At 42.9% G+C, this 18,660-nt stretch overlaps 1 protein-coding gene across 1 annotated transcript in view; it reads left to right on the top strand.

The window, feature by feature from the left end:
• Window positions 1-18,660, top strand: part of GREB1L (growth regulation by estrogen in breast cancer-like) — a gene marked incomplete at its 5' end in the record, with an annotated part of 48,576 nt that extends 29,916 nt beyond the window's left edge. The window contains 15 exon segments of the mRNA XM_009872937.1: window positions 1,934-2,049; window positions 2,403-2,647; window positions 3,828-4,390; window positions 4,872-4,974; window positions 8,307-8,462; window positions 8,677-8,816; window positions 10,503-10,664; window positions 10,996-11,200; window positions 11,926-12,091; window positions 13,049-13,080; window positions 13,083-13,263; window positions 14,437-14,578; window positions 15,453-15,653; window positions 16,856-16,994; window positions 18,497-18,660. Coding sequence (XP_009871239.1) covers window positions 1,934-2,049; window positions 2,403-2,647; window positions 3,828-4,390; window positions 4,872-4,974; window positions 8,307-8,462; window positions 8,677-8,816; window positions 10,503-10,664; window positions 10,996-11,200; window positions 11,926-12,091; window positions 13,049-13,080; window positions 13,083-13,263; window positions 14,437-14,578; window positions 15,453-15,653; window positions 16,856-16,994; window positions 18,497-18,660 — 2,715 coding nt within the window.

Raw genomic sequence — 18,660 nt, 5'->3', positions numbered from 1 at the left:
TGGAACAGCCTGTGAGGCACTGAAGTGCAGATCAGGATGGAGTGTGAAGCCATTGCAGGTGACTATCCATGTAGCTATTGATGTGAAACAGGAATTTGATCAGGAAAGGAATAAAAAACTCATAAATGTTTTTTTCTTATTCCTCTCCCCCACAACGTAAGATGCTTTTTTGGCGTAAACAAAGTTGTAGGATTCTGGACTTGTTTCTTTCCTTGCAGGTGGCTAGAAAAACACACTCAATTCTGAAATATGTGTATGAAAGGAGTGAAGAGAGAAATTCCTTGTCCAAAAATAACACTATAGTGTCTTTTTAGGTGGGTTAGCACAGTGGCGCTCCAGGATGATGAAGGTCACCTGTGAGTCTGGTGCCTGGGAAAACATAGGGTGTCTGAAATGGTGTGAGGATATGTTTGGACAACTGATTCCCATTATGAAATTCACCAGCCATGCTATCATTGAGTCTATTTTATTGCAAACGGCTTTCATTTAGTCTCTGTGCAGCTTGGCTTTTCTCCAGCTGTTAGATGGAGCACTGAAGCTGGAAGACTAGAGCAAGTCCTTAGCAGAAAGAAAATCAACTTTGTATCTATCTTCCCACTTCATCTTCTAGCCATGCACTTTTGCAGAAACTTCTGTCATGGGAAAGGCAGGATAACACACAGCCAGACTAATCCTGCCAAGCCAGAAGATATATCTCTGCTGCTGAGGCTGCTTTACTGAGCCAGTAAATGTTGTTAGGTCGTTGAAGAAGCAATATTTTCTTGGTGAACATGGTATACAGAGGATGCTGAAATTGGCAGGGGAGAGAAATCAGGACTGGGGAAAGAGAGTAGAGCCATAGCAGAAAAGGGGAATGTTACTCCAGATCATGCTCTTTCTAAGCTAAGAAAATAAGTCATAGAGTTTTTTTCAACAGAAATTTTCAAAAGGTCATATGACACAATGAGTCACAGATCCACTACTGAGTCCTCCTTTTCAATCTCCTACATCTGCCTGAGAAGACGACTCATAAAACATGGCCTTCCTGGGAAAGAAAGGAGAGAACAGGTCAAGGGTACAGGTTGAGACTAGAAGAACCAAGAGGGAAATCAAGATAGAATTTTTCTTGCAAAGTATATTTTCCGCAAAGCTTGCCCAAATCTTGTTGCTCTGTCACAGCTCTCTCATTGTCTGCGCTGAGAAGAGTCACATATATATTGTTTTTAATGGGCAGTTTGAGCTGTTGGGCTTGCTGTCATGACTGAGCAAAGTAGGTTCTGTGCCCCAGCTAGGTAAGAGCCTTCTCCAGAAATGACTTTGTAACTGTGACGATTCTGTAACCGTGAAGGCTTAATTTCTTTGTGTGGAGAGATCTTAATGTCTGATCAATGTGGAATTGTGAAGTCTCTGGGTAATTCCACAGGCCTTCGTAAACTGTAGGTAAAGAGTCCTTTCTTGTGACATTACCTCCAGTGAAAGGCAATTTTTTTTTTATTTTGTATAATCTTTCATTTTATAGAATAATTAAGCAAATATTTGGGGATCATGGAGTCATTTACCTACTCCACTTGAAGGACTTGCTTTAGCTTTATGTTCATTTAAAAGAGCTTTTATTTATGCCAGCTTGAAATCAAAGGCATAAAGTGCATTCTTCTCTGACAGACCACACTAATACTACACCAGGTGTATGTTTCCAGCACTGAATAACATATGCTATGCATTCTTTTTCTGTGCATTTAATGCTTGGCTAACACTTCGCTTCCAGAACAAATGCATGCCTGTGCCTAAGGTCGCCTTCCTGGCTGTTGGGTAAGCGAACTCTGTATACAAAGGAAAAGCAGGAACTTAAAAAAAAAAAAACACAAACAAGCAAACCAAAATAAACCAACCCTGAACAAAACAGGTGAAAGTTTATGTGTCATTTAAATGTGACTGGAAGTTTCTCTGTTCACAGGCTTGGAGGGGAAATGAGCAGGATGACTGGATCCCTCGGACCTATCAGGATTTAGAAGGTCTACCTTGCATTGTTATTCTGACTGGCAAGGACCCTCTAGGAGAAACTTTCCCCAGGTGCTCTTATTACTCTTGCAATGTGGTTGTTCTTTAACATGTTTAGATAAGATGAGGAGTGGATAAGCGGTTTGATAATATCTGGATACTTTTTCATCAAAGAATGTATTTTTGGCTTTATTTGAGAACAGTTTAAAATTTAGGAAAGTGCAGTTTATGAAAAGTAAAGCCACTGTACTGTGTGGGTCAATGAATGTCTGGGCAAAGTACCAAGGAGCATAACTTATATGCTGAATATTTAAAAAACATTTTATATTTACTGACTAATTCATGAATATATAATAATATCAATTAAAGATAGGGAGTATATTCAAAAACCAAAACTTTCTTTTTTCTTGGGTTGGGTTTTCTAGGTCGCTGAAATACTGTGACCTTCGACTAATTGACTCAAGCTATTTAACTCGGACTGCGTTAGAGCAAGAAGTAGGCCTGGCATGCTGTTATGTCTCGAAGGAGGCAATTCGAGGGCCTATTGTAGCTCTTGACCTTAGCGAGAAGGAGCATGAGAAGGCTAATGGTAGTGAGAATGACTCTGACGAGCTGTTGATAGACTTGGACCGACCCCAGAGTAATAGCAGCGCTGTCACTGGAACCTCAGGTCAGTTATTCTTCTGTTGCTCTGAAAAACAAGTCCTGCGTCACTGGGATTTGAATGCAAACATTGAGACGTTTAGTCAAATGTGGGTTGCTTAGCTGCATCGTGCTGCAAACAAGTCCATGAAATGTTAGCAGCAGATTCTTTCCACAATGAGCAGTTTTCCTGTGTACAACTAAAAGAGGGTGGTGGGGCAGTGGGAGGATGGTATGCTGTAGCTAAGGGCCTCTTGCGAGTCTTATTTTTAAACTTACATCTCATACTTGCTGCTAATTTCGTCTAGTGGATCTTGAAAAGATCTTAAAAATCAGAGTAGAAATGGTTAGTGTAATATTTTAAGAATAGAAAAAATTCTCTGTAGCTGCGGGGGTTAGCTGTGGCTGAGGATGGATATTTGCCTCCTTGCCAAGATGAACAGAATGGCTGGGTCTTGCCCTACCCCTTCAAGCATCAGTGGAGCATCATCTCACACCAGGCCTTTCTTTCCTTGCATTTCTCAGGCACTTCTGGGTCCTTCCCTTTGTTTTTCCCTATGAGTATGACATATCAAGACAGCTGAACTGGGCATTTGCCGTACACGAGATCTTTCCATACACCAACTAAACCTGACTGGTACAGAGGAAAGAGCATAGCCGAGTTCATGCTCTAGTTGCAGGGAGATGGGCGTTCTGTCCTCCATGGGAGGTAGCGACAATCAATCTGTGTATAAAGTGGTGACTTATACTTGAATTTCAGAAGGTTGTACCATGAAATTCCAAATCCTAGATGAGGAATGACTGCTATATGGAGCATAGCAGTCATTTGGGATTGGGACACTTCTTTTTGGACTCTGAACCCTAACAGAAGGGCTGTTGCCTCTCCAGCAAGAGGGACAGATGGGTGTCAATGAATTCTTTTTCAGTGGTGAAACACTGACCTGAACTACAGGATGAGCTTTCCCAGCAGCACTCCCTGAGCAGAATCATAGAATCATAGAATGGCCTAGGTTGGAAGGGACCTTAGAGATCATTTAATCCAACCTCCCTGTCATGGGCAGGGATGCCACCTCTTGACTAGACCAGGCAACACATGGGGACTGAGCAGGAAGTGTTTGAAGGTTAGGATTGTCCCATAGGTCACTGGTGTCTTTGCATTTTCTTATGTCAGCCAGTATCTGTTCAATGCCTGCCCTTTGTTTCCCTAGGCTCCCTGGCAGACAATGGTGTGAGCTCCTCAAGTGCTGCAGACAAATCTCAGAAGCAAGCACCGTCACTTAACTTCCAGACTGTGGTGCACAGCTCAGTGGATGAGGGAACTTACCCCAGTTTCACAGCTGGAGACACCCTGAAACAAGAATGTGACTCCCTGGGTAACCAGATGGCGAGCAGCACCACTTCAAAACTATCGTCGCTGTCTTCGGTCTCCCAGACGTTTCGGTGGCCTAGCCATTCGTCCAAAGACAGCAAGGCCCTCCGTGCTGCGCTGCCGCGCATTGTCATCCTGTCGAAAGCTGCCTACTGCCTCCTGAGCTCGCAGAAGAGTGGGAATTTGCCTTCCTCCTCTTCCCTCCTGCCTCACGCTGACGTGTCGTGGTTGAGCTCTCTGAGGCCTCTGCTTCACAAGGACATGAACAGTGAAGAGCAGTCTCTCTACTACAGGCAGTGGACAACAGCCCGGCAGCACCACGCGGACTTTAGCAATCAGGGTGAGACATCTGGCTCCAGGAGTTTTCACCCCAGGCGGCTGCTTTTGACGGGACCACCACAAGTAAGAGAACAGTTCCTTCCTCTTGGCTTATTAACAGGATGAGAGGACCAGTGATGAGGGCTGCAGATCGTACCATAAAGGCTCCCTGCAAGGTTGCACAGGGTTGCGCACAGTGATGTGGTCAAAAATCAGGCAAATTTTGAGGTTAAGTCCATGCTGGAAACGGTAAGGAGCGGGAGGGTGATGCTATATGTCCACGTTTTAGCCTAAATGGGATAGTTATGGCTGGTGCTGAGTGTGTGAGTAGAGGAGCAGTTGTCACTGCCCATCTCGCTTTGTACAGAAGTGACACAGGCTGTGGGCCAGGTTGCGCTCACAGATCCTTTTTGTAATTCTGTTCAACATAACTGGCAATATTATGTCTTGCGATGTTTCCAGGTAGAGCTAGAGTAGGGTAAGCCCAAAGGCATTTTTCTGAAATGTATCCTTCCTTCATACTGGTCTGAGTTGAGATTTGGACTTTTTTCTATCTCTGGCTCAGGTGGGAAAGACTGGCTCATACTTGCAGTTCCTACGGATTCTGTTCCGCATGCTGATCCGGTTGCTGGAAGTAGATGTGTACGATGAGGAAGAGATAAATGCCAGTAAGTATTTAGTAGTCATTCTTAATATGCATTATTAAGAGCCTCTTTTATGTACTATTCAGCAGTGACAAACGTTTAGGCTCACAGGAAGACTGTAAATGACACCTACCATTTGTCCTGTCCATTAGTGTGTAGCTAAACTTACTGTAGGTGCCTGCATGTGTTTAAAGATCGATAAATAAACCCAAAAGCTTTATATTAGGCTTAGCTGAGAACTATTACATGTATTTTGAATTTATATATTTGGATAGTGAACACAAAAAGTGAACAGTGAACACAAAACTATAAATGGGCAATATCTGCCCATGTTATCTCTCAAAAACTTTGCTATTATTTATGTTTACTTATATATGAAATGCCAGTTTTCAGTAAGACTGTCTTTGTCTGCAGTTTACAGACCTTATGCTGAGGAAAAAGCGGAGGGGGAGCCTCTTTGGATTTGTGCTCATTTGTCAGATCTCACAGATCTGTTAACTGCTAGGGCAAGACTTTGCCTTGAGAAGCATGAACCCTTTTAAAAATTAGTCTCTTCACGGTGTTGTTTACATAGCTCTGTGGTTTTGTAGTGAAAATAACTCCATGGTACATAAATCTCATGACCATTAGACTGGCATTCTGAAAATGTAGTTGTCAAACCTTTGAAAAGACTCATTTATATTTCTGCTCAGAAAGTGCTATTAAATCGGGGGGAAGAAGTGTTTTCCTTTGATTTGAAGCTTTGTGGCTTGTTATTCTCTTACTTGAACTGAAGTACCCTAGAAACTTAGGATGAAATAGCAAAATGTAAGAGAGGCTCTGTGTCATGCTGTCTGGCCTGTGATCACAGCCACATGTCAAACCCCCACCAGGAACGCATGGAGCTCCTGCAGAAGAGCAGTTTGGGTTTGGCTGCAGTTTTTGGTTGTGGCTTTTTCACTCCCACTACTTGTTATTGGAATGCTTTTCCAGAGCCCTTGTGTTGTGATGATTGAAAATACTATTTTGTTATCCAACCCTGTCCTGGTTATAAACGTTTTGTTTTTGAAAATCCTATTTTAAATTAAATACTTTTTTTCTTCTTTGATGTTTGCTTCTATGGTGTAGTCAGGCAACAACCCTACCCTCTCTGCATTCATCTAGGTAGTCTGGATCTTCTTAGAGGATCCTCACAAGTGACAAGCTCGTTATTGTCCTTATCAGTTTAGTAGCTCTTGCCTGTACATCTATTTTCTGTTTATCCTTCTGGTACGTGGGTGCACATGATATTCTGTGGGATGTTTAACCAACCCAGCATGCAACAGCTCGTGTGTTCCTCTGCCCCCACTGAAAGCCCCACGAGTGGTGAAACCTGTGATCACACTGAGCTCCTCCTTTCTCCCACCTCCCTGGCACCTACACATAGCTTGTACTCGTGGGTTCATCTGCAACCTGATCATTTCCAGCCGAGGTGCTCCCAACCTGTGGCAGAAATGTTTGTTATTAGTGCTTGACTGGACATACAACTCGCATTTTTTTCTGTTAAATATTACCACGTTTCTGTTGTTACAATTTTCAAGGGTGTTGAATCCTTTCTGGATAGTCTTCAGTTCCTTCTCCACACCCTTAGCCTGTGCCACCAGCAAACTTCTGCCAATGGTTTTCTTGCGTTGGTGACATTAGTGAAAATATTAAACTGTATGCTCCTCTGCTGAGCTTTTAACTTCATCGATAATCTCCATCTGCCTTAATGCTTATGATGTTACATGCTGCCATCTTCTGTTTAATCATCTTTTTCAATTTACTATTCACTATCCCCATTTTCTTCAGCTGTATTAATAATATGTCATTTAGTATCATATCAACTACTTACTAAGTCCAGAAAGATAAGATGTGTTGCATTACCTTCGGTCAGAGAAATAGACCTATCATAGCTGTCTAATGAAAGTAACACGGGATTTCTTTGGTCAAGCTGTGTTCCCTTTTATTATATTTTTCATTTACTTCAACATTTTTAATTATTTCCTCCACCTTCCCCAAGTTTTGAACGTCAAAGTAATGGACGCAGAGCTCTGTAGGTGTTATTGTGTCTCCTCTTAAATGATGATAATATATGCTCTATGCTTGCTATCCTGTCTGATCTCACATATTATTTCAGAAAATGGCACAGAGATTGTTCTTTCTCTCGGTTTTGAGTGTGTATCAAGCTTTTAGAGTTCTGTTTCCATCTTGACTTAAGGTAAACCATTTATTCCCTTGAAAACGTAGTCATCAAAGTAAAAAGAAAATGAAAAAAAATTATAATTTGTATAGGTGAGGTGATGTAGCAGAGAAAATTTTTATTCGTTTCCATGCACTTTTCTGAGGTCTACCTCAGAAAAGCTTATTTTATCTCACACATGTTGACATTTAAGACAAAACTTCATTCACTGATGAGATTTTTCCATTCCTCATGGGCTTTGTTCATTCTTAGTGTCCTTTCTGATGCAGTCCCTCTGCAGCCCCTTCCTCCTGGTATTCTTATTTGGCCTTTGGTATGCTGATTCCAGTTGTTAGGCAGCTGCGACTCCAAGAAATCCAAGTCTCATTCACACATTCCTGGTTTTCTCAGGATGGGTGACTTGCAGAGCGAGCTTTCTCAGGATTTGTCTGTATGGACAAACTAAGTTGCCTCACCTGACTGGTGACGTCTGTTAATTTGGGCATGGCACGGTGCTGGTGAGGTTAACAGCCTCTAACCAATCAGGTCAGTCTGGGTAGGGTGAGCATGTGCTTGTCTGTAGAACATGCCTTCATTTCGTCTGAATTTGCCTTTCTAAAATCAGTAACCTCATTTGCGCACCTACTTTTGTGTGTTCTTCCATCTCATTTTTAAACTGAATTGACTCATGTTCAGGCTGCAGTCTGAGGTAGTGTTCTTTGGCCAGTACTTTCTAATGTTCCTCTAATTTACAATTGGATTTTCCACTTTAGACCTATCAAAGCAAAGAAGTTTCAGTTGATCCTTGCTGGCCATATCCCATGATGAAACAGGTCTCTTCTCCAGTGTAAGAAGTAACAGAAGAAAAGGAAATGGCCTCAAGTTATGAGAGGGGAGGTTTAGGTTGGACATTAGAAACCATTTCTTTGCTAAAAGGGTTGTCAAGCATTGGAACAGGCTGCCCAGGAAAGTGGTGGAGTCACCTTCCCTGGAGGTATTTAAAAGCCCTGTAGATATTGGGCTTGGGGACATGGGTTAGTGGAGACCTGGCAGTGCGAGGTTAACAGCTGGACTTCGTAATCTTAAAGGTCTTTTCCAACCTAAACGATTCTGTGATTCTATGTAAACACCATTCAGTGGGAACCTGATACTGCTTACCTGAAGTGTGTTGTTGCAGATCATACAGAAAACAGTGAAATCACACAGTCTAGCAATGACCGCTGGCCGGACATTGAGATCTTCAGCAAAATGTCTTTTGACCTGAGCGTACATGACCCCAAGTACAGAACTATAAGTCCCGTGTACACAGAAAAACTCTCAAGAGTGAAACAAGGTAAGTAGAATGTATTTTCTTGGGAGTAGTTTTTCATGAAGAATCAGGTTTTATTGGTTTGGTTGAACTCGTGAGTTCACAAGAGAATTTAATGTTCAAAATGATACGAAACAAAACAATCTGTGTGTTCTTCACTATTGTTACCATGATCGTAGTCTATTTATTTTTTTTTAACACTTACAAAATTTCTGTTGCTTCTTTTCTTTGTGCACAGAAACAAGCAAAGAAACAAAATCAGAGGAACCTAAGAAAAGAGAGACCGTGTCCATGATGTTGACAAAATATGCAGCTTACAATACGTTCCATCACTGTGAGCAGTGCCATCAGTATATGGACATCAATCCTGCCGCACAGGTTAGTATCACGGCCCAAGGGTAAACTGTGTCCTTGATTTTTCTCCAGACATGTACTCCTCTGGTCTCAGGACTCGAGTTTTCACCTTCCCTGAGATGGAATTGTTTAATTCTTCCATTCTCAGGGGACATTTTGAGCTGCAGACCCTGGAGCAGCAGCTGTGTCTGCTGTGTTGTGCACGAGCAGTAGTGACAAAGGGTGAATGTCGTGACTAGTTTCCTCAAGCCGAAGTATTATACAGCCTGCCCAGAGGGTTCACAGTATCTCATGGGAGAGGACTGTAAAGTTAAGGAGAGATACTTGTCTTAGTTAAATGCCGGCCATGCACACCTGTCCTGGGAGACTGACTTCTTACTCCCTTTGTATCTAACTGTGCGTACTTCTCAGCAGTAGCTGATGAGCCACTGGACAAAAAATGATCATTTTTGTTAAAAAACCGTCTAGTTAAAAAACGTTTGATCTCTAAAACAGTTACTCTTGCAGGAGACTGGCAGATAAGATTATTCCTGGTTAACAGCTCAGACACTATTTCTTAACCGTCACCTATAGTTAACTTGGATATTTCTTAAATCATCTTCCTTGATTGCTCTTCTTTTCCAAGAGCTTGTTATTAAGCTGTCACAGGGTTGACACGCTGACCTGGCAGCGTGCAGTGTCAGTTCCCTCAAAGCAGCACCAGCAGGTCTGGTTTAAAGCTCATGCTTCATTAAGTACGTTGACACGAGTCCATCCTCCCAAAAGGCATCGGTTGTTCCCTCCGCTCATCTTTGTGCATGTGCTCAAACATAACGCGTAGAAATAAGTCTGAACATCTGCTTGTATGTGCAGGTGCGATTTGTTTATATATGATGATGACAATTGAACTCAGAGCAATGACACATGCGAAGGGGAGTCACTGGATAGCCAGCGTTACGGAATGCAGCAAGATTCTGAAATGCTTTAACAGAACCTAAATAAAGCCCTTTTCCTTTTTCATCTTTACCTAGGCCAATTATTGCAATTCTTCACGAAAGATTATAGAAAGCAGGTTGCTGAGAGTAAACAGTTTGGCCTTGTAGGAAGACAGATGCTTCTGTAGGATGAAATCTCATCCAGCTATGTAGGCACTTTGCAAACAATTACACGCTCCAGTGAAGTGCTGTGCAAACTTAGGCTCACCCAGATTCTTCTTAGCTTTGTTACTGGCATGGCCTGCTTTCATTGCCGAGTTGCTCAGAAGAGTATTGCCACAGGAAAAATACCGCACTGATGCGGCCGTGTTGCTGCTGGGGTGTCTGAATGTCGCACTGCGTTCTGCTGCGGAGGCACACCCACACCCTACACTGCTCTTTGAATCTTTCGGGAAAAAACCATTTGGACAGTTTGTTTCCAACTCTATATATCACTTCTTGGAAACATTGATAAATAATTTCCAGCTCAAATGAACTTTGGAAAAGTGCAGTTTGGCCAAAGATTGTTACTGGTACGGAAAGCTGGTTCTTTTAATAGCAAGGCCGGTTACATGCCTAAGTAATGTGGCTTACGATAGAGGAAAATGAGAATATAATAGACTTAACCTCAGCTCCTGAAAGAGAATGTTTTGAATGTTCTTCTCTGATGGCTTCCAGTATTGTGACTGTAAGAGCAGGTTGCCATATCCTGCTTATGTGTTACCTGCTTGCAAATATTTTTATTTTTTTTATACAGATATCTGACTCCACCCTGCATGCATTCACGTTTTCATCCTCGATGCTAGGAGAAGAGGTTCAACTGCATTTTATAATCCCCAAGTCCAAAGAGAACCATTTTGTCTTCAGCAAGCAGGGGAAACATCTCGAAAGCATGCGTCTCCCACTCGTTTCTGACAAGGTGCGTGTGATGCTCTTATCCATCTGCTGACTGTGTATGCTGAATGCAGTCAACCTGACTTGCGTTTGCAAATTAATGGCCGTTGCCTGGATGGTGTGTTTTTCTGTTTTCTTTACGTGTTAAAGTTCTTTGCATAATTTTTGCCTGACTGTACTTACAAGTGGAGTTTTTGAGGACAATCATCCCTTTTTGCATTCCTAGTGTCCAGTTCATGTGTGTTGCAATGATCAATAATCTTAAAATTCAATGTAAACTGTGAAAAAATAAAAATCCATGTTGGGAATAACGTGCTTTTTACCTAATGTTGCCAAAATACCTCCTGTTCCAGCAGAATCTGAATGCAGTCAAAAGTCCTATCTTCACTCCGTCGAGTGGACGTCATGAACATGGCCTCTTGAACCTCTACCATGCCATGGAAGGCATCAGCCACCTTCACCTCCTTGTAGTCAAGGAGTATGAAATGCCACTGTACCGTAAATACTGGCCCAACCACATCATGCTTGTCCTGCCAGGCATGTTCAACAACGCCGGCGTTGGTAAGAAACACCCTCAGTGCGTTGCTATGAAGGTGGCAAAATATCCATGTTGGACAGGGTGGACCGTGTTGTTGAAGGCATGATTGCAGCAGCCTCTCACATCCATACTGGGATAGTAGCAGCAATATCTGTGCAAAATACAATGTGTTCCAAGAACTGCTGTCAGGGCTGTGGAAGATACCTTGGTACTGACTGCTGCCGTCTCAGTTTAAAATCTGGTGTTTTAGAGACCATATTCACCCATTTTATTCAGCCCTCCTGTGTGAATGTTCATTCTAGACATTTTATTTATGATTTTTCATGTTAGAACTCTTTTAGTTCGCTGAAGCTAAATGTTAACTACAGCTGAACACTGGGGTTTGGACTTTTGATTTTTCTATTTTTTTTTTTAACTCATTTTCATGGATGCTGACTTTTTCCTGCAAGAAGTTTTAAGTAGCTTCAGTTTTAGAATCTCAGCCCTTTCTTGGTTCAAGTTACTTTATTAATGCCCACTAAATCATGTGCTGCAGCGTCTCTTAAAGGGTCCAGTCTTCTTGATATCTGCCTTTTAGATTTACTCACAATGAAAAGCGGCCATACTGTTTTCTTTTTAAACTAACCTGTTACAAGCACTATGAGTTCCTAAAGGATAATGACTTCAGATGTTCACGTGGCCTTTCTATGGGAAGAACAATAAAGTCCCATAAAGATCTCTCATGTCTTCTGTATGATATTTTTCTTAGGTGCTGCCAGGTTTCTTATCAAGGAGCTTTCCTACCACAATCTAGAACTGGAACGAAACCGCTTGGAGGAGCTGGGAGTCAAGCGCCAGTGTGTGTGGCCCTTCATTGTGGTCATGGACGACTCCTGTGTCTTGTGGAACATGCACAGTGTCCACGAGCAGTCGAGGTGAGTGACCACCCAGCACTGGGGTCCCTGTGCTGATCCAGCACAGACGGCAGCACACCTGCATGTTAGCCATCTCTAGCATCATCCAACAGGGTATGAAGGACCAGGCGACTGGAGAAGTTGGGCAGCTGGAGCTGCTGATAACATATTTGAAATATTGTTTACCCAAAGCAGCTTTTGGCACTGGCTTTGATGTAACAAGTCCAGGCTGCCTGTCCAAAGGCCCTCACAGAGATTGTTGTGCACTCAGTTATTATTCAGATAGCCCAAGAACTGTGTGCTTAGACATTAGATACATTGCCTAAAATGAAAAGAAAAAAAATCAGCTCTTCCACTCAGAGTGGTAGGAAGGCTGTAGATTTGTCTTCTCGACCACCAGCATCCAACCTCCTGCTGATGAACACTTCCACCTGGCTCTGCCTTTACATCCATGTCCCACAGTCAGTACCATCAACAAGCCTCTCCTTGTGCTTGGTCTTTGCCTAAACCCGTTCTTGCTTTTAGTGACAACTTGAGTGATTCCTCAAAGTGTTACTTCCCTGATTTGTTTTGATTCAATTTGTATTTCTCAATAAAAACAGCTTACTTTGGGAACTTTAGCTTTTTAGAAGACATTAAACTCTTGCCTTTCTCGGACCTTATGCTGTCCATTATGGAGAAAATAGCCTTCCAGAAATGATGTGCAAGGCAATTCCTTTTCCCTTTCTAAATTACTGTGTAAGACTTAATTCTGCTTAAAAGCTCATTTTCTTATAATGACTAAATTGATGGGATAAGATTAGTTGGCTGTTGTTTAAAAAGCCTGCATTTATGTGTATATTTTTACAGCATCTACAGTAAACATTCTTCATGGAATTTCTTGGTCCATTGTATGTGCGTATATGTACCTACATACAGTGTACGTTATATAAAAATTATAAGCTGTGTTTATATGTTGCATGTGATCACGGTTTGCAGCCAGTCCCTGGAACCCGGGTGTTCCAGCAAGAATGTGTCCTGCAGCACATTGAAGCCACCCCCAAAATTGTTCATTATGCAATACTGGGTGTCCAGAAATGGAACAGCAAACTGAATGCCAGGAAAGCAAAGGCTCCGTTTTCCAGGTGCCACGTGCGCGATTTTATACTGCTCAACATAGACCTGACCCAGAATGTGCAATATGATCAAAACAGGTAGGCTGTGTGGGTATGCACATAGACACATGGTAAAATGATATGCTGGCATGATGAGAGTCTTGTTGCCGTATTTCTGAATGTTGTCAAGATAAATAGAAGGATCCTGCCAGTGGTAATGAGCACGTAATCACAAAAAGAAAACACAGGGTGATGTATGTTGCATCTGAATAAATAAGGCATCAGAATAAACTTACCATCAGCCAAGAAAACTGTGAGAGACAGATGAGGCAAGGGTAACGGAGGGCTACAGAGGACTGAGAAGTCAGCCGTCTTCCCTGTTGCCACTTGGGTTTGCAATAATAACAGGTGAACTGTCTGCTATTTCCTTCCTTTTTTTTTTTTTTTTTTTCCCCTGTCTCCTCCCCTAACTCCATCCTAAAGCATTTACAATAAAGCTCTGTTATCATGGGGCTTTAACACTGCTTCTCATCACAGACTGAAGCAATACACGATTTCCCCCTCCCTGGCCAAGGGAGTTTAGAATAAACTCTGTACTGGTCATGGGCTGGCACTGGGGCATCTCACCCTCGCCTCCTGCTGCTGTTTTCAGTGAGGAGCTGCAGACTGTCGGTGCAGGCTGGGGACTGGTGTGGCTTCCAGAGCTCTTGATTTCACGTTCTCTGGCTGAATCATGAGCTGGGAATCAGCCCACAGAAGTGAGCAATTACCTCGTGAACAGCACGGGAGAAATGTTACTTCTCAGCTGTTTTGTCTCCAGTAGCCAAATATTTGTCAAAGCTGCTTTTATCTCCTAATTCTAGTTCATCAAAAAATTTGTCATGTAGAACTGGCTTGTTCAGAAATGGAGATTGGTCGCTTCAGAACTTCCCTCAGTTGTAAAATATAGATTGTGTAGAGAAGAAAAAAAAAAGAGAGATTGTAGAGGAAATGCCCGTACATGATGGGAGTGAGAGCACTAGCCAGACCTGGTATGGGGAGGAAGCACAGAGACACCCTGGGAAGTGAAGACTTAAGCTTTCCTACACTGGGAGCACGCTGAAGGAGTGAGTCTTCAGAGCTGTGCAGAGAGTTGAATCAGGCGCTGTAGCAGATGGTCTCCAAAAATCTCTGCTGAGCGCGTTCCAGTGCTTTGCAGCAGTGGGGGTGTGAGTGTTTGCTCATGTACAGCAGCTGCACAGCTGGTTTAGAGATCTTGTGTTGAATGTCCAGGTATTTCTGTGAAGATGTAGATTTTAACCTGCGGACGAACAGCAGCGGCCTGCTCATCTGCCGCTTCAACAACTTCAGTGTCATGAAGAAACACATTCAGGTTGGAGGACAGAAGGACTTTGTTGTTAAGCCAAAAATCATGGTGAGTGTGGACATGTGCTCTGTCACACGTAAAGGGTAAAATCGGGACTGGTTTCGTAGAATCATAGAATATCAGGTTGGAAAGGACCTCAAGGATCATCTACTTCAACCTTTCTTGGGAAGAGCACGGTCTAGATAAGATATCCAGATGGATCTTAAAAGTGTGCAAGAAAGGTGTTTTCCCTAGAAATAATGAATTCCATAGCCTTTTAGATTTATTTTTTACTTACTTGACATCTGACTATCATGGCCTATACCATGGTAGGGCTGACACATCAGAAATAGAAAATAATAAATATTTTGCTAATTATAAATTATTAATCATAATCCTCCTAATCATTAGAAAATGGGCTGGAATTGAAGAGTTTTTGTCTTAGCTGTCCAGTGGTGTCGCTGTCAGAGGAAGGATTTGCAGACATACACTCTGATCAGTTTGTACTGGCATTGTAATGGCTGCAGAGCCATTAGTTTCTAGTGTTTACTGGTCTGTGCTGACTCGGTTCTTGCACTTGCTGACAAAAAGAGACCTGAGGAAAGACACTGAAAATTGGAACTTCCTGAAAGCTACCTGGGAAATCCAAGTATTTATGAAAATGGTGTGGGGTTACCAAGTATTTTATACAGAGCATGTTAGACTGGCTGGCTGTAAATGGAGGTATATTTCAAAGGGCTGGTTTTAATCTAGGAATCCTACTATTGGTGTTCCTGACAATTTTAAACACCTCTCACTCCATCCCTCATTAAAAAAATCACCTCTGGGTTTCGAATTTAACTGACCAAACTCTCGATTTGAGTATTTTGGGAGGTCATTTTCTGAATTTTCCTTTAACTGTGTTTGCAGTAGAATCTGCAGTGATGGACTGGTTTCATTGCAGGTTTCCGAGAGCCTGGCACCAATAATGCCTCTTCAGTACGTCTGCGCCCCTGACAGTGAGCACACATTGTTGGCAGCCCCGTCTCAGTTCCTCCTGGAGAAATTCCTTCAACATGCAACGTACAAACTCTTCCCGAAGGCCATTCATAACTTCAAGAACCCGGTGTTGGCCATCGACTGCTACCTGAACATCGGGCTCGAGGTACAGCGTGTTGGCAGGGATAATGGGGGTGACTAAATGCAAACTTTGACATCTTTCTTGTGTTGAAAACCCCGTCTTTTATCAACCCTAGGCACCAAGGGCAGAGTTTGAAGATGTTGGTCTCTGCTGTTTTGAGCAGCTCCACTGAAAAGCTGGCAGTGAGGCCTCCCTGCTGGCTGCTTTAGGTAGAGACTGGAGGTCTGTGATGGGTTGATGGGGTTTGCAAAGGAATTGGGTGTTTCTGCCTGAAATAATAGTTCATATTTGAAGCAAAATCCCAAAAGTTATGCCATTCTTAAGAGAACCTGGTGTGCTGCATAGTCTGTGTGAAAACTATCCACAAAATTTTTTAGCTCACTGTCCTGTCATACAGCTTTTTATTACCCATTTGATTTGTACTTGCAGCAACCTTGTTTTGGCTAAAGAGTTTCTGATACAACCCTTGTCTGGTGACTTCCCTCACTGATGAACCAAGCGCATCCTTTGTAACACCCCTCTCCTTTTGGATGCTTTTTATGAACTCGAGTTTCTAGGGAAACAAGGCTTTTGCAAGGATGCCTTAGATGCCTGTAGGCAGGGAGATCAGAATTTTTGAACCCATGGGTCACTTTGAACTGGCTGTGTGAAGCAGGGTAAAACTCTAACAAGGGTTTTGTTCTGAGAATTTTTATGGAGGTCAGTGACAAGACAGAAAAGAAACCTTTTGATAAAGAACAGCCGTCACAGCACTGAAACACAGGAGAGCCCCAGAGCTGGGAACCACTTGGCTGATGCTTGCAGTCAGCAAGAGAAGACAACGCCTGTGCAGAGGAGCTCAAGCTTCAGCAGTTTCAGTACTCATGGAATTGGTTACTGTGTTTGACAGATGTTTCCTTACTAGAACAAGCTAAATAATCCTAACAGCTGTTACAAGCAGGTAATTCACAGAGAAAGAAAAAATTAAACTGAATTACAGAGAGCTCTGAAGTAACATCTTGCAGGCTTGGTGACGAAACCTCAGTCTAGAAGTTTGTTTCACATTATTTCTTGAGTGAGGTTTCCTCATGTGGGATCGTGTGTTCACTAACTGGTGAACATGTTGGATTGTGTTTTTACAGCTGACTTGCCTGTTATCACTAAGTTGTGTTCCATTCTGCTCAAAGTTGGACTTAGACGTTTGCTAACATGGAAGTGCTTCCTTTCTTTTTCCCTTTCTGTTCCAGGTGGCTGTGTGCTACGTTAGCTCCCGCCCGCACTCAGTCAATGTCAACTGCGAAGGGGTGTTCTTCAGCGGACTTCTGCTCTACCTCTGTGACTCCTTCGTCGGTGCGGACCTCCTCAAGCAGTTCCGGTTTCTGAAAGGTAAACTCATTGCTCTGCTGGGCTTCCCGGGCACTTTTCTGCCAAGTAACAGCAGAGAGGAAAAGTGACGGGTAAAGGAATAAGCAGCTTTCTTATTTTCACAGTTAGTGTTGCCATTGTTTTCAAAAGAAGTAGGTGGAGTGTTTCTCTTGGGAGCGTGTAAAACTTCCTCTTGCGATTAAGTGCAAATAATTGAACCTTCACTAAGCTGTGATAAATTTCGTTCATTAAACTATTTTCAAGTGACATAAAATAGAAGAAAGTGCAGAAAAGCAAGGATACATGGAAATCAGTCAGTGAATTGTGCAATCAGCAACTTGAGAGTTTTGAGCATAGGTGTTACTAATGATGACAAGAAAGCCTGCTCTAGTTATCTGTCTATAATGGCAATAAATATTCAGTACCGTAGCTGAAGGATGATGAGGTGTGTCCTCACCAGAACTTTATAAACCTCATTAAAATATTGCTTCATCATTTTTTCTTAATACTAGCAAAGTTATTCAGTAATGTTCAAGTGCGTTATAGAGCCCCAGGGCATGTGTAGTGGCACAGCTGCGCTGCTTCCTTCATGCTGCGTGAGGATGGTGCACGTGCCGGGGGGGTGGTGGGGGTCACCCTGAGCCAGCCCCAAGAACCTAATTTTGGCATTTGCTCCCTACCTTGCCCCAGGGTGCAGGGACCATGCAGGAAAGGTGTTTTTGCTCGTTGTTCTGTGAGCAAGGGGTGGTTTCTTCACAAAAATGGGCGGCAGATGCCTGTAGGAAGAGCTTTCCCCGTTTGAATGGATCAGAGGGGGGATCTGAACCTGAACTGTCCATGTACCACGTGTGTGGGCTGCAGCACGGGACAGAGAACACCCCGAAGGTCTCCAGTGCTCCTGCCCATTAAATGACTACACAGACTGGTAACACCAGGCGAAAGGAAGCTTGTGAGTTTGTTAAGCAAGAGAAATCAGGGATTTGGCTTATTATTCCTCTTAAGGTGCTTTACCATACTTAAGGAAGTCATAGCAGATTTTCTCAGGAGTCAGTTGTGGGCCTGGTTTGGTTTCATAGAATTTCATCATTGACCTTGTACAAACAGAAGTGTCCCTTACAGCTCATGCGCACACACACACACACAAAAAAAAAACCCCTTCTTTTTGGCATATTTATCAGTAGTGCTTTAAGGATCTCAGATCCAGGTTAATGTTCTCTCTGCTGCAACTGATGATATGAACACATCAGGCAGTGACGTCCTGAGATACAGAGCAGCCTCCACACCATGCTTGTTGCTTGTTCCCTCCCTGTCCCTGCCTTCTTGTGCAGGGACACGTGCACCTCTGCCCCAGGGCTCACGGGACTGAGCTGAGCCCAGGCTTGACCAGTCATGGAGAGACCCTTCTGATACTTCTTGTTTCCTACCTAGCAGCAGAAATTTCTTTAAAAATACCTTCAGAAACCAAGCAAAGGAAGTAGAGTTGTTATTGTACCCTGAGAATCTAATGTGCTTTTCAATTGAAGGTGCCACCTTATGTGTCATATGTCAAGACAGAAGCTCGTTACGGCAGACGATAGTCCGGTTGGAGTTGGAGGATGAGTGGCAGTTCCGACTTCGGGATGAGTTTCAAACTGCTAACAGTAGTGATGACAAACCACTCTATTTTCTTACCGGACGCCACATATAA

This window comes from Apaloderma vittatum, unplaced genomic scaffold (genome assembly GCF_000703405.1).
Source record: "Apaloderma vittatum isolate BGI_N311 unplaced genomic scaffold, ASM70340v1 scaffold4667, whole genome shotgun sequence".
NCBI classification, from domain to species: Eukaryota; Metazoa; Chordata; class Aves; order Trogoniformes; family Trogonidae; genus Apaloderma; species Apaloderma vittatum.
This window is presented reverse-complemented; position numbering and strand designations above follow the sequence as displayed.